At 36.9% G+C, this 17,032-nt stretch overlaps 1 protein-coding gene across 1 annotated transcript; it reads left to right on the forward strand.

Annotated features, from left to right (window-relative positions):
• The first annotated feature begins 4,198 nt into the window (after positions 1–4,198).
• On the forward strand, positions 4,199–10,492 carry LOC117314901. The gene is made up of 2 exons (XM_033868997.1): positions 4,199–4,523; positions 9,320–10,492. Exons 1-2 carry the CDS (start codon positions 4,360–4,362, stop codon positions 10,020–10,022), a joined length of 867 nt encoding a protein of 288 aa, XP_033724888.1. The 5' UTR covers positions 4,199–4,359; the 3' UTR covers positions 10,023–10,492.
• The last annotated feature ends 6,540 nt before the right edge of the window (positions 10,493–17,032 follow it).

A 17,032-nucleotide genomic window follows, 5' to 3' on the forward strand; every position in this document is an offset into this window, starting at 1 on the left:
TCCCCCACACCACTCCACTCCGATTCCCGGCGTGACTGTTGCAGCGATGTCACATAACCGGAAATCACAGCATTTGGTGTTCATCAATTTTATAGTGAATACCGAGGAATGCAATTGTAGCTGGATTTACATCTTCCCTTAATCCCCACCCCCAACCCCAACTTCCGATCCCACCCCCTTCCCCCTGGGGCCTAAATATACAAACAGGATACGGACTTGTAACGGAATTCTAACTGAGGGTTTAACATTGTACGTATAGTAACCTATGGACTTGACACAAAACCCCAAGCCAGGGTATATAACTGGAAGCATCACAAGGATTTGACTGGAAATCCCTTCCCAAGGGTTTAGATATAAAAGTATCATGTGAAATAATTAACACGAATGCGTGCCAAGTCTTTCTGTTCACAAAGATGCCAGTTTCTCTATGGTGGTAAATGTGATGTCAAGACCCGAGTTAATCATATAATTGAAACAGGTTAACTGTTTATGGACACCGACTTACTGTAACATGGACTTAATCCAAATATCAACTGTTCTTAATAATATACACTGCATATATGGACCAATAGCCCGAGTTTCCTCTGGCCCTGACACCATTGACAAGGTGTCAGGGCCAGAGGAAACTCGGGCTACTGGACCAAGTGGTAGGGAGATGTGTCAAGCCCTTGTGCGCTGTTCCTCCAGATGAAACGATGTATTATTTGTGCTCCAGTGAAAAAATGTCACATGTCTCTTCGTACGAGACCCACACATTTCTAGCCTAAGTACCGTATACAGATCATGTTTATATTGACACAGACGTGTGGAAAGGATCAAGTGGCCAGGCGTTTTACAGACCTAGCCACAAGAAAGATCCCTAGACATACATAAATGTATCGTCCTTGGATAGGAATGCTTTATCGCCTCGTCACCCCCTTAATTAGCGACATATTGTACACTTACATGTAGAAATCGGCGTAAACATAGAGTGAAGAGGCTGAAAGTATGGAAGACGTGAGCGATGAAAACATTAACACACCAAAACAAACAAAAAGTATGAAATTAGATAAAATAAATTATTGACATCTAGATTTCCTTCAAAATGAAGAACGTGATAATATAGTATATAGACAAGAATTAAAAATGTTGTATTTTATAGAAAATTAAAAGACAAAAATATTAACATGTGTGAACGTTCTTGTTTGATCACGATAGAAGCAAACAATGGCTATTATAACCCATCGGGAAATATCGGCACTTTCCGTAAACAGAGATTCCGTACGCAATCGGAACATTCCTGGAAATTGCCCGGTCACTTCGTAGTTCCGATGATTGCCGATTTTTTTTTCCGAAAGGTTGCGATTGAAGGCTGGCGGAATCAACCGCGGTTACGAATATGTTCTCACTCATTTTTTAGTTTTCCATCCATTCCTCATCCGGAACTCCTCGGGTGTATTTTTGAGAGAAAAAAACGAGGAGTTCCGGATGATCCATTCCTGTGTCCCCTGACCCGCATCACTATGTTTTAACACTCTCCATGTCGGTTGTATCGTCTGTTTTATTCCGTCATAGAACCAAACCATGCACGCTCATCTTATTGTAATTGGCACGTGTTCCATTCGTTTTACTAGATAGTGTGGCGATATGTTTCCATAGTAACACACAGTTAATATCGCAGTTCTCGTTAAACTACATATGTAATAGCATAAACAGAACAAACTTTCAAACTTAGATGTAACTTTCAAACTTTATTTCATTTCCCTTCACAAAATTATATGTAACTTTCAAACTGTATTTCATTTCTCTTCACAAAATCAGATGTAACTTTCAAACATTATTTCCTTTCTCTTCACAAAATTATATGTAACTTTCAAACTATATTTCATTTCTCTTCACAAAATTATATGTAACTTTCAAACTATATTTCATTTCTCTTCACAAAATTATATGTACATAACACAAACACATAAAATGTATTTCACACCGACAGAGGTACCGCATGAATACGTTTTTACAGTAACATATTCATTATCGTAGAAATATGCATGTTTTCATTGTACTGCTAATCTTCTATATAGAAGTGTTTAGTAGAACCTGACTGGACTGAAAGCCGATAGCCAGGGAGCTCAAATCGTTAGAGCGTAGAGTTTACAACGTTTCAACATAAAAAATATGCATATTTTCGTTGTGTATAGCGGAACCTGAATGGGCTGAACGCCGATAGCCAGGTAGCTCAATCGGTTAGAGCGTAGAGTTCGGAGATGCCTAGCCCGAGTTTCCTCTGGCCCTGACACCATGTTGCCTACACCAGACATGGTGTCAGGGCCAGAGGAAACTCGGGCCAGGATATCCCATACAACATAATACATATTAACGTATAAAAATGCATGTTTTCGTTTTGACACTAGCTTTCTGTATGTAAATGTGTAGCAGAACCTGAATGGGCTGAACGCCGATCCCAGGATGTTCAAATGCCTAGAGCGTCCTTGTTAGAGTTCAGATGTCCAATGTAACATATATTTATTAAAGGGGCATCCTTCGTTTGAATAAAGTTTAAGTCGTCAAAATTAAACTTACTGGAAAATATGTGGGGGGGTTTTCAGATGATAAAAGTTATAATCTACATCAATAAGGCATTTTTACTCTGAAAATAAACCAATGTTCTTCAAGTATTCAGTCCTGAAAATTCTTAATTCGACCCGAAGTATCACTAATCAACGCAAAAACATACGGTATTTGTATACGATTCGACTTTCCTTGTGCATTTCAGCGTTAATTTCATAATTTGTAGGCACAAACACTCATATACTCATCGTTTTTATATAGATTTCAAAGATTGCGTTGTATTACAGGTACATGTATATTCATTTATTGGGAGAAGGCGCATATGATTTCTTTTAACTTGTACCTTATACTGTGGCAAAGGTTTAACAATAAATATTTTATGATTAGACCAGGGACATATTTCAGGATGAATATCTGTCCATTTTCGTTCCTGTCTGACTCGATCGGCTAGACAAGGCTTCCGTAAGACACCGCTCACCTTACCCGACCCTATTGCAGCAATTGACACATATCACCGGACGGACTGCGGCAGATCCCAACAAAAAACCCTTGTCTACTTGACTTACATGTAGTTTACAACCACATTGTTTACCGCTAAAATATTTATTCCACTAAAGGGGACATGTCGCCACTAAGATTTGTATGATGTGTCACACATACTCTACCTCACGAGACGATCGAGATAATCTAGTATTAAATTTTAGTGGAGCAGTTCTAACAAAAACGTTCGGGGCTGGTGGCCAGTCTAGACGATCCCTAACTTGTACATAAGTAATATGTGTTTAAACAGTTCCCGAAAAAGCGAGTTCGCGATCTTTACCAAGAGCTGTCGTTCTTTCTGTACGTGTAATAGGGTGTCAGATCGACAGCCCTGAACAGAAACTTACACGTTTCTCCGTCATTCTTGGTAGCAGTTAGTGACTTGTTCAGTTATTTGGCAACCACTCTAGGAGTGGGGGGAAATATGACTGATAAAATTCACTGCTCGTCGTAGGAGACGACTTACTGTGGGGGTTGGGGGTGGCGGTGGCGGTGGCGGTGGGGTGGGGTGGGGTGGGATGGGGTGGGGGCTAGGGGTGGGGCTGGTGGTTGATGTTAGGGGTGGGGGCACCTTGCAGAGAGTCGAATATGGTTCTCACTTTCTCTTCTTTTTAGAGGAAATCGGAAATTCCGAGAATAAGTTTCGCTATACCCCACTACGTGTTTAACAAAACTGCAGGTTATATGGTATAAATCACTTTTGTCTTATATTTAAAAAAAAAAAAGCCATGTGTGTTTTTAAGGAACTTGGTCATTTCTATACGTATGGTTCTGAGAAGTGTCTACAGAAAAGAATCGACAAAACAAAAATTATCAAATCGGCCTTCGAAAAAACAAACAAACCAACAAAACGATTATATCACTTGATCGATCAATCACTTGATTAGTTACACTGCTTTTCGAGCAAATAATTCAATAAATTGAATAATAAATAAATAGATAAATAAATAAATACACACACAAGCATCATATCATCAAATCTTGCGAGATTCGTATTCCGTCTATCTTTATCGGTCTATAAAATTAGAGCCGATACCGGATTCTATTCCGTGATAAATTTTATGTATCTCTCAGCTCGAGGAGGGGGTCGTTGTCGCTAACACTGCAGTCCGTTGTACAACAGCCAGAGTCTTTGTCAACACTTTAAAGATAAAAGTCCTCTCCGTATTCTGATTTATCATTCAATAAAAAGCTGGGAGCGTTGCATGTTGTTAGGTCGGTCGGGTTTCCGCAGCAAACAAATTGTTTTTTCTGTCATATCCGACGGCGACCATGAAGGTGGTTTGGGTTTTCCTGGTTGTTGCGATACATAGAGATGTTCTGTGTGGAGAGGAATGTGAGGAAATCATCGCTCCGATGTGTAGAGGACTTATCAGATATAAAAAGACGAAGATGCCGAACATGTTTGGACACCAAACTCAAGCGGAGGCGTACAGGTAAGATATCAATTCATGCACAGGTGACAATAATACACTCATCATATTTACCTGTACAGTTGACAAAATAACAGTAATCAAACTTACCTGTACAGTTGGCATTAGTACAGTCATACTTAAATAGAATAACAGTCATCATATTTACCTGTAAAGGTGATTAAATTACAATTATCATATTTACATGTAAAGGTGATTAAATAACAGTCATCATATTTACTTGTACAGTTGTTAAAATTGAGGTAATTAAAATTCCTGTAGAGTTAACAAAAATACAGTCATCATACTTACCTGTACAGGTGACAATATTTCAGCCATACTTACCTGTACTGTTGACAAAATCAAAGTCGTCAAACGTACCTGTACATGTGATACAATACATTCATCATAATTACCAGTACAGATGACAAAATCAAAGTCATCATACTTACCTGTACAGTTGACAAAATTGAAGTGATCAAAATTCCTGTACAGATGCCAAAATTACAGTCATCATATTTACCTGCACAGGTGACATAATTGCATTCATAGAACTTACCTTTACAGGTGACAGAATTGCATTCATAGAACTTACTTGTATCGGTGACAGAATTGTATTCATATAACTTACTTGTACATGTGACAGAATTGTATTCATATAACTTACTTGTACAGGTGACAGAATTGCATTTATAGAACTTACTTGTACAGGTGACAGAATTGCATTCATATAACTTACTTGTACAGGTGACATAATTGCATTCATGGTTGGGGTAGGGTAGGGTCAAGGTCATCGTTTTTACATTTCGTACTTGTGGAGAAAACCATTGACCTGTTCCATAGTATCACTCCAAGATTTAATTTCTTAATATTTGTTGGTCAAACCTAAGTCGCCTATCAGAATAAACCGGTTGTGTTTGGTTTGATCTGGTTCCAAGATCAAGGACGTTGTGGATTTTTAAAGACCACCAACCAATAGAATAACCGCATTCGAGCGTATTCAAATCTTTAGGAATTTTTATGAAACTTTAGTATGAAGCTATGTTTCAGGGTACCAGGGCAGGACAATGTCGTTGTTACTATTTATAGACGATATTGTTGAAACTAATGGGGTTACTAGGCCAAGGCCATTGTTACTATTTATAGACGATCAACTGAATTAGTGGCCTCATTCTAATGAATTTTGTGTTTTATGGATTTGGTTGAGACTAACGAGCTAACATGTACTTTGTCAAAACTAATGTTACTATTTATAGACAATCCAACGATTAATTGACCGCATTATACCGAATAATAGCCTTAAGGTATTTTACTAAGACTTTAAAATAAGTCAATGTTTCAGGTTTCGGAAGCTCAAGGTCAGTGTTACTATTTATAGATTTGTTTTCAAACAGTCATATATGTACTTATTTGCATACTAAATGAGGTTATCTTAGGTAAGTCTGATAAAACGAGGTTATCGTAGAAGAATTTTGTGATAATGAAGTTATTTACGGTAAATCTCGAGAAAGTAAAGCTCTCTTAGATGAATTTGGAGATAATGGAGTTATCTTAGGTAAATCTCGAGAAATTGAGATTATCTGATCATGATGTAAAGCTTGAGAAAATGGAATCATTTAAGACAAATATTAAAGAAGATGAAGTTATCTTAGATAAGTTTTCAGAACACGAAGTTATGTAAGAGAATAAGTCTTGAGAAAATCAAGTTATCTAAGAGAAATCTTGACTAATTTTTTCTACGTTACGGAACAGCACACTCTTATAATTTGAGTGTTTATTACACGTAGACTATGATTTCTCCTCGAGTAGTCTCCTTTGGTATCTGACGCTGTGTATTGTGTTTTGTTTGTTTACGCGGTTGTATATATTTTGACATTATGTAGTTATGGCCCAGGTGTCCTGGGAAATGTGATACCTTGGGGGTAGATAAACATGCATTTTACCTTGTCACATTGGCCATAAATTGTTTATTATAGCGAAAAATGATGATAAAAGATTACATTCAAAGGGGAGTATACATACAGGTATGTATGAATATCAAAAACACCTGTAATATCATGATGTTTGACCCAAAATGACACGATTCTCACTTTTTTTTTCTGAAACCTTTTAGAAATTGAATATCTCTTTGTCAATGACTGATTTAATCTTGTTTTGACAAATATTGTATTTTTTACCTTCACTATGATACACCATTTTTCGTTGTAGGCAAAACTAAATTTCCTGTGTAACACACTGTTAGAAAATTTAAATTCAAAATTGGGAAATTTAATATCCGGAACCAATTTATCAATTTCATCTTAATAAATGTGAAGCCTGTATGTACTTCATCATAATGAATTTGCCAAATATAGTGTACATTCATTTTTAGCTCACCTGGACCGAAGGTCCGATGAGCTTATGTCATGGCGCGGCGTCTATCGTCCGTCCGGCCGTCCGTCATCCGTCAACATTTGCTTCAAATCGCTGCAAGTCAAAATGTTTCAATTTAATTTTCAACCATTTATTACTTTTGGCTTGACAGCCAAATGTTCTAATGGGATTTTGACCAAATTTAGTCAGATACAACCTTGGCGAAAGGGGATGAGATTTTGCATTAATAGTGACTCTGACCTCAAAGGGGCTGGAGGGGCGGGGCCAAATAGGGGAATTTGAGGCAATTCCTTTAAATCGCTACTAGTCATAAAGTTATGAAAAGATTTGAACACAATTTGGTCAGAAACATCCTTGGGGGGTGGGGGGGGGGGGGGGGGCAGATTTTGCATTATAATGATGGTTCTGATTTCCAAGTGACCAAAGTGGCGGGCCCATTAGGGGAAATAGAGAAAATTCCTTTAAATCGCTACTTGTCATAAAGTTATGAATGCATGTTGTAAACTTAGAGAGTCTGGACTTCATTATTTCTTTAAAGCAGATCCCTTCACTATAACCATATTTAGCATTGTTTGAGGTTGACAAAACAAAACGAATTGAACAAGAACACTATTTTGACATTTGGTCAAATCCAACCAGGTGAGCGATACAGGCCACATTGGCCTCTTGTTTATGAATATCATAATACCGGAGTTACAATGTATTTACCTAACAAAAAATCACCCATGGCCAGGCAGTCTTTTTGTGGTGTGGTACATGTACCTATAGGGCGACATGAAATATTTATATGTCACCAAAATTGTATTCATATCGACTGTTTACAACCATTTGATAACAGTTCAATGCTTATATTTACATTCATAAAGATTTTTTTTTATTTACCCTAGCTTAAGACACGTTTAAATTGCCGTTTTCCCTATCACTGAGGTCATCAAGTTCAATTACCGGAACAGCCGAAATTTCCAGAAGGAATAATTTAGCATCTCGTATCGTTATTAATAGCAAACATATAAAATGAGTTTGCACAAATTTGGATTTATTTTATGTTTCATATACGTTGGTAGATATCGTCAAATTGTTCATAATTGCATAATTTCTGATTGTTTGAAATCAAAGCCGTTGATAAAGAACTCACGTATGATGAATTTTTTTTCGATTTTTTCCAGTGTTCAAGAATTTATGATTATTTCTAAAAGATTTGAATGACTTATTATTATTTTTTGTCCAGTACACAGCTATCACAGCAGGTTATATATCTCATGTCATGGCATAAAAATTCCTCTGTAATCTTTCCATCTCTCCTCTTTTTCGAATGTTCCCATTTTCATTTATACAAATATGACTTGCTCACTCCCACTTTCTGCCGTTTACTTAATGTGTCATAAAAGGAGACGGATTGTTTCAGAATCCCATTCAAATTACGATTGTATGATTGTGTATTGTATATGTATGAACTGAATGAATAAAATAAAGTTATATTAAAGCCGTTGATAAAATATAAGGTCACGGACCGGAGCCCTGATTGATCACAGACCGCTGCTATCTAGTTGAAAAAAAAAGATATTTTATTTTCAAAAATGGACTCCAACATGAATTAGTTGACAAATATATATTCCATGACATGAATGATATCACAGAAAATACGTAAGTGTCATCTATTTTATCAAGACCATTTCAAACATTTTATTTGTTATCAATTTCTGAATTTATATTCATCACATTCGCCTGCACGGTACAATCGTGCTTGTTTTCTATCGATTCGTGCGCGCATCATGCAGACTTCCTGCAGACATCGTGCAATGTTTTGCGATCTGACAGCTGTGATTGTTGTGTCTGAACTTCCAGTGTGTTTAAGGCATAGATTCATCTTGATTCATTGATATGGTTTCTTTTTTAATCAGTGTGTATGTGACAGAGGTATCACACTCGCCTTTCGGACGTGATTGGGGTTCCCTGCCCACGCATATGGGTTTTTCCTCCGAGTACTCCGGTTCCCTTTCACAATAAAACCATTGGGCGTTTCCGTGCGGACCAGCGAGAGTGCTTAATATACTGTAAACGTACATATTTTAGCGGTAATTTTATTTTAACGCTTTTCGAGCTGGAAGCCTTGCGCTAAATTATGATTGCGCTTATTTCATTTTGTACGTTCTACTTCTATAAAAAGTTCTGTGGATGCGATAATTCATCATTGCGCTAACTGGCTAAAATCTGCAAATGCGCTAAAATTTGTTTGCTCTAAAATAAGAACGTTTACAGTAATTTGATATAACAATTGTTGTCTAAATGGATAGAGATTGTTGTTTCCGTGTTTGGAGATATATTCCATTTCTACTTTGAAGGTGCATGTCCAGTAATTGTGACAAGCACCGTATACGCCGTCGTTAGTTAAGCATCTTAAACCTAAACACTTCATATTTCAATTTTTGTTGGGTTTTTTTTTCCAGGAGAATGGAGCGTTATTGGGCCAGCATGGACTTACCGTGTTCGAACAACTTCCGTTCAACGATCTGTGGTGTTTTCTTCCCGCAATGTAAAAGTGGAAAAGGTTCTTTGTCCGTAAAACTTCCATGTCGGGAAGGGTGTCTGTACGCCAAGAAAGAATGTCGAGAATCCTTCAGAACCCTGAACATGACATGGCCAAGCAAGGTTTTGAAGTGTAAAACACTGAACAGAAAGAAGTCTAAGAACTGCATCAAGCCTTATCGAAAAATGAAGAAACCTCCAGTTCCGAAATTCCTTTATTGTGAGCCGAATCAAATCGAGATGTGTAATGGATTCAATGTCGGGAAGGGTTCGCTTCCAAATTTTTTCCAACAGGGGAATCCAAAGGAGATTTCCAAGGAACTGGAAAATTATCGTCTGCTCCTAAGATCAAACTGCAGCCCGAACTTACGTTTCTTCATGTGTGGTGTTTACAAGCCATTCTGCCCTTCTAACAATCGGCCGATAGTTCTACCGTGTCGAGAGCTATGTGAAGAGGTGAGGACGTCGTGTGAGCCAGCATATCGCCGATTATATCAAGGACTTAAATGGCCGGCCAAATTCCAGTGTCACCGATACCCGTACTCCAACTCGACCATGATACCTTGTAAGGTGCGTGACGTCATCGGACCGGATGATGACGAACCTTTCATACCAAGGTATTAACATTTCTGACAAAATGAAGGATTCGATTTGCGGATTTTTTTTTTCTGACGGAAAACTATGATTTGTAAATCTGTTGATTATCCGGATCGTGTTTTATTAAACTATCGTGAAAAACAAGCTCACTTCACAACAGTCATACATGTACAGCAATTAGCATTGAGTTCGAGGTTTCCCACTATCTTTATGTATGTCTGCTTATCATTCATTTTTTTTTTTTTTTTTTTTGCTTTGAATCTTGATTTTTCCAGGATTCATAATATACATCCATACAAGTTTTTGTACCAAATATATGGAATCTGGTGCCAGGATCTCCAGATGAGGTTGATGAAACGCTCTCTGGAGTTATCCCAAGGAATACTACATTGTATTTTTACCTGTAACCGATTTAAATTTTCAATGACTAAGATAATGAAATCGTGTATTTTCATGCGCTATTTTCCATTCCAATTATATAAATATGTTTGAAATTACTTATATTGTCTTTTTATCATTTTGGCTCGAAAAGAAATTGAAGCGAACGTTTGAGTTAACTGTCTTTGTACCTATGTTTCGCTGAGTGTCAGGGGGCTAAGTCGAGCGTCCTCCCGACTGTGGACAATAGAGGATAATGGAATACAGTCGAACTATGTTATCTCGAAGTCAGTGGGTCCGTTAAAAACTTCGAGATCCAGATTATAGTCGAAGTAACCAGCTATATTTCAAATAAAATGTTTACCAGTGTGATCGGGGAATTGGGGTAGAGCTCAATAAAATACAATCAACGAGGCTTCTCATGGATGTCTCCCGTTTTATTCTTCTTCTCTCTCCAAAAAGTGTTCTTTTCTTACAAAAGAGGTTAACAAGGGGAACAACTCATGTACAAATGGAGTTGAATTATCTCCCTTCGACTGTATCTCCTCACACCATATACATAACACCAGTTAAGCACGGTCTTCGAGATATCCGGAGTGGTCGACTTAACGGAATACATTTTACATATAACCTTTACCAGTTTATTTTGATTTAAACATATTCTTATTGCTAAATATAAAAAACAGGGAATAGGACACACGGTATCACAACTTATAAACGATTTCTTCCAAAAATCAGTATGTACATAATTCGAGTTTACAACATAATACAGTATATTTTAGTATATGATTTAAGGAGAGAGAGAGAGAGAGAGATGGGGGACAAAATGAAAAGTTGATATGTTAATGCCAGTTGAGAGAGAGAGAGAGAGAGAGAGAGAGAGAGAGAGAGACAGAGAGAGAGAGAGAGAGAGAGAGAGAGAGAGCGAGAGACAGAGAGAGAGAGAGAGAGAGAGAGCGAGAGACAGAGAGAGAGACAGAGAGAGAGAGTTAGAGACAGAGAGACAGGGAGACAGAGACAGAGACAGAGAGAGAGACACAGAGAGAGAGACAGAGAGAGACAGAGAGACACAGAGAGACAGAGACAGAGAGATAGAGAGAGACAGATAAAGAGAGAGACAGACAGAGAGAGAGAGAGAGGCAAAGAGAGAGACAGAGACAGAGAGAGAAAGAGAAAGAGAGACAGAGAGAGACAGAGAGACAGAGAGAGAGACAGAGAGAGAGAGAGAGTTAGAGAGAGAGAGACAGAGAGAGAGAGACAGAGAGAGAGAGAGACAGAGAGAGAGAGAGACCACCTCGCAAACCTGGCACGTCCTTCAATAACCCTAAATAACCTGGATGTTAATAGAGGTGTCCCTAAACGCTTCCCTGGGGTATGCTAGCCTTCGTGTAAACTGTATTAGAATACACAGTTGTACCTTAAACTTGTTTATATAATATAATGTTTAGACCATACCAAAAGATCACCATTAATGCCACATACTTCTAACTTGATTAATAAACTTTTATGTCATACACGGTCAAACGCCTTCGAGATGTCGAAAAAGATAGAACATGTATATTGTGTTACTGTAATGAACAACAAATATTTTGGTTTGGTTCATTTTCTTTAACGACCTATTAACAGCCAGGGTCATTTAAGGACGTGCAATGTTTGTAAGGTGGAGGAGAGCCGGAGTATCCGGAGAAAAAAACATCGGCCTACTGTCAGTACCTGGCAAATGCCGAACTTGTAACCTAGTGGTGGAAGGCTAGTGATAAAGTGTCGGATGTAATATACAGTGACATGACATTAAATCAAACTGTTTTTCATAGAATTGTCACGAAAATAATTGTAAAGGTGTTTAGAAACAACTCTTCCAATTTTTTTACCGATACAAGACAGTAGAGTAAATATATAATGTTTATACATGGAATTAGCAGTACATTTTAACATATGGTGACTTAGGTATCATGACCAGATGCTTAACCTAATTTGAACATTTCAGAATATCACAAACGTCGTCGAATCTGACTGCCATTGAGTTAAGGATTACATGTAGTTCTTTGAGCGTTCGCCCCTGTGAGGAAGGCTTTGGGTTCTGTCCCCTAGCCGAGACATACCAGAGTCTTTAAAAATGGTAGTTGCTACTCCTGCTTAGCGCTCAGCATATTTGGAGTCGGACGACTGGTTGGCCCGTTTTCAGTATAATGTGACCGGGTGGGGTGTGCTGCTGGGTGTCTTCGGCAGTATGCTTCAGTGAGATAGCACTTTAAATCGGCAAAAGTTCCGGCCTATCACAAGGAGACTTAACACGAACATACCGCAGCCTCCCAAAACACACATACGCACTCACCACACTCATACATGTCGCACGCACGGGCGGCCGTCCTTAAATGACCTTAGATGTCAATAGGACGTTAAACAAAATTAATCAAACCAAACCAAAACATGTAGTTCTAAGATTAAAATTGGGTAATGGAACCTCCCTATCATTAATTGTTCAAATAGAACAAAAATAATCATTCAGAAAATAGCTTGACATCATCAAGTTAAATATTTCCATTATCTGGGCTAGTAAGCGGTGGAATAGATTCTTGTGAATAAGATTATTTATATAATTTACAAACAAGTCTCCAATAAGATTTGAGGGTTACTAGTGTCAAGTTTATCAATAATGCCCCCAACTTTATCATAAAATGACTCCCTTGCATGCTTTTACATTTGACCTCATTTCTTTGTTGTTAATATTTTGTTAGATTGTAAACGGACTTAACACGCTTAAATACATACGTTTGGATTTGGTTCACACTACGATTGGAAAACAGGGTAAGAGAACAATAATCATTCACCCCTTTCGACAGATTGTTAAGTTCCCGAACAGTCGGCAAGCCTCGTATTTGTGAACTTAACACTCTCCCTCCTCGGCTTGAGATCTCCCAATCTCACCCCAAAAGAATGAAAGAATCTTTATTAATCTCACACCGGTAAAACTTCGGATATCCCTGTCCAGGATAAGATAAATATGTATCTATAAGGGATGGTTTGTGGGTTTTTTTCTGGAAGCTGGATGAATAATAATGTCAAATTCGGTAGTCTTGTGGTACTTTCTTCATTCTTCTCTGAGCAGCAGGTGATAGGTCTTCAGTGAGCTAGCCATCGGTTACTACATGGAGACCGCGTCACAAATGACTTTTCTTGTTCGTTAGACGATGAAAAAAATCCAAAAACAAAAACCAAACACAAAAACTTAAAAAAGCAGAGAAAAAATATACTTAATTGCATGCATTCTAACGAAAACATCGTTTACAAGTACGTGTGTGTAAACATCAAACGCGTAGGAATACATTGTTCATAGCTGGACCGGTGCACATAAAAAAACAATTAGTGTGAACGCGCAGTGACTATTTTCGTTTCATTTTTGCTACATCCTCCGTCCCAATAAAATGTATAATACTATAATAAAGATAGCCGATTTAATGTTTTTGAGTTTTTAATAACGTTAAATAAAAGCGCATGTTGAGATGTAAATATAAGGAATAAATCTGGTTTGTTATCGTTTACTGGTGTGTAAACTTCATTTTACAGATATTTCAACATAACGCAATTACGTGCGTCATCTAGAATATACATTGTATGTTTAAAAGAATGCACCAGTAAGCGGGGGAAAACAACAACAATTCGTCAAGTTACGGTTCACGTATTACTTTAGTACCATTATGATTATTTCCATAATATGTTAAAAATAGAAGCGTAATTCTTAATCAAGCTCACCAGACTGGTAGATATGTTCTGCCTGTTGACCTTAGAGAACCCTAATCTATTGACCTGTCTCGGAGAAATCATCAATTACGTTATTGTGGTCCTTGTCACGTGCGTAATTAAAAATCGATTAGTGACTATTAAGGTCTTCACGCTAACATGGGGGTAATAACAGTACACACACCTGGGTCATTACGTAACCTTATGTGGGTATCGCTGAGTTCACCGAGTGTCGGATTCAGAAAGCAACACACACACACTATACAACAACGGTTTGATATTTAAATTTATCCGCGAACTTGATATGTTGGTTTCAAAATGCACCTCTATTATACACGTTTATGAACAGGCGACTGAGCTTAATGGGAAGAAAAAAATTCTTTCTTTTTTTCTTTTTTTTTCTTCAGAAAGCAGCTCGAATTACGCATGCATACTGGCTTGCTGTAAACATGTTTTATTCATTCATTCATTCATTCATTCATTTATTTATTTTTTTTTTTTTTTTTTTTTTTTTTTTATTTATTTTTTTTTTTGGGGGGGGGGGGGGGGGGGGTTGGCGTTCTCGATTTTATGCGCTAAACCGAATTTTAACAGTTTAGCGTCATGATGAGTTGGCGAGATCATTATATCAAAATACAAAATACTGCATAAATGTTGATGACTTCTGTTGTCTTATCACAGACGATGATTTGTGTTATACAGTACCTGTTCCTGGCACCAGTCGCTCCTCTTACTCTCCTTAACATTGACCTCATCAAACTTGATCTTGTGAACATTTAACAAATTAATTAAACCCTGATTTCCCTTCTCGATTATAGTCCGATCATAATGACGGGTCGTGTTGAACTTTGATCAGCATATTGATTACAGTCGAGTCTATAGTCATTTAGGGGAAATAGGTACTTTGTATATATAGACATGTACAATGTATATATAGACATGTACAATGTATATCTGTTAGTTGTTTATAATGTAATAAATCTGATTATTAGCTTCATCAAGCGACAGAACTGTTAACATGTGAACAATTAATCACATAGATACTTGAATATGTGTAAAGCATGCATACAAAATAAATGATACAATTTCTGTGTTGTCAGTATAAAATTGTAACAAAAACGGATAGTCCAAAACAGCACCCTGCTCGACATAGTATTCCTAATCAATATGTTTTGTTAACACACCTGTGCACGAATGGAACTACCCACTTTGAATATTCAACGAAAAGGTCAACGCTCCAGGTCGTTCTGATTTGACTTTCACACTATTAAGTTCTTATTATAATCAACAAATACTCACTTAAGCTTTTTATTCTATTGCATTTAAGTATTTATTATGCAAATGTTGCATCACGTGGACCAAAACCAGACTTAAACCTAAATAGCGCATCTGTAATGACCTGTTCGTATCGCCCCATTCTAACAGTGTTTAGTTTTAAACAATATTTGTATTCAGTGGAAACATCAATAAACATATACATATAATTCCAGTGTTTGCTCAGTAGACAAGTAAATAACTTAGCTACATGACAAATAAGGGTAATACCCCTGTAGTTATTTCCATTATTTTTTCTTCCTTTTTATGCAAGGAAATATGTACACCCTGTGTCTTGGCTTGAAGAAAATGTCCAACTTCCGTAATGATATTGAATAACTTTAATAAAACAGGTGAAAAAAATCTTTATATTCAATTAAATCCATACCAGCTGACTTACTTCTAGCCCAGGATGACACCACTAAATACCACTTTATTCTCAACAGTCTTAAATCGTGTGGTTGTAAAGTTGAAAAAATGCTTCATAGAAAAACTTTAATCGACTTTCGACATCTCCATGCAAAAAGATGGGATGTTATGTGGTTATTCAATAATTTCAAAAGAAAAAAAAAAGGTTTTGAATAAAAAAAATTTTTAATTTGAATATAAATAAATGTTGCATAAATAAAACACAAAAGGATTGCACTTAACTAATTTGTTTGATCTTCTCACCCTAGCTCGCAATTATAATTATCATATAATGAGGCAAATGGTTCTAATGGACCAATAAGTCAACGCATAATTCTCAAATATTTATAATCATTAACGCCAAACTGCCAATAAAGAATTTGTCCTTTCAAATAATGAAATATTTTTATTAATTTGATGTGTACGATATAATTTAGCTGGGTCTTTAGTTTTGTCTATTCATTTTTATTTTGCTTATTTTTGCTGTTTTTGTTTGTTTGTGTTTTCTTGTTGTTGTTTGCTTTTAAGTTTTTACTATTTTTTTTGTGTGTGTTTGTTTGTTTTCAATTTAAACATGTCGCCAGGTACAGCTCATGTATACATAGATTGTTTGTCCTTTTTGAATAACTGAGTTAAACTTTGTACTATCTAACGGCAAGAGAAGTAGTTTTGGACGACACGAAATATTTATCGGGACGATGTGACATTAGGACATAGCAATATTAATTCAAGTTTATTTATTCCGAAGGCCTTACGGCCCATAGATATACATGTTGCAGTACACACATTATATACAGCTATACATATTTCTCATCACATCTTGTACAACATAAACATTATCAGCACAGGAACGTTAAACATAAGTCAACTTGAAATTTACAAGGTGTTGAATCATTCTACCGATAAATTGTAAGGTTAATAGATATATGTCGCTCAACATCAGCAATAATTTGTATTGTACCGACAAACAGACAGATAGGAATTGCCAGCGGAGACATTTTGCATATACAAATGTCATGTATACATTTTAATACATTAATACTATTAATACTACATAATGATGTGGGCTAGGCTGTTTCTGAATTCCTGGTCAGTGACCCCGGTGACCTTCGCCAGGTTAAGGGATCGTAAATGAATTGTTTGATCAATAAATTTTTATTATACCTTTTTGACCTTATCTGACCAGGGGTCATCCG

The sequence above is a fragment of the Pecten maximus genome, chromosome 17 (genome assembly GCF_902652985.1).
Source record: "Pecten maximus chromosome 17, xPecMax1.1, whole genome shotgun sequence".
Lineage (NCBI taxonomy): Eukaryota > Metazoa > Mollusca > Bivalvia > Pectinida > Pectinidae > Pecten > Pecten maximus.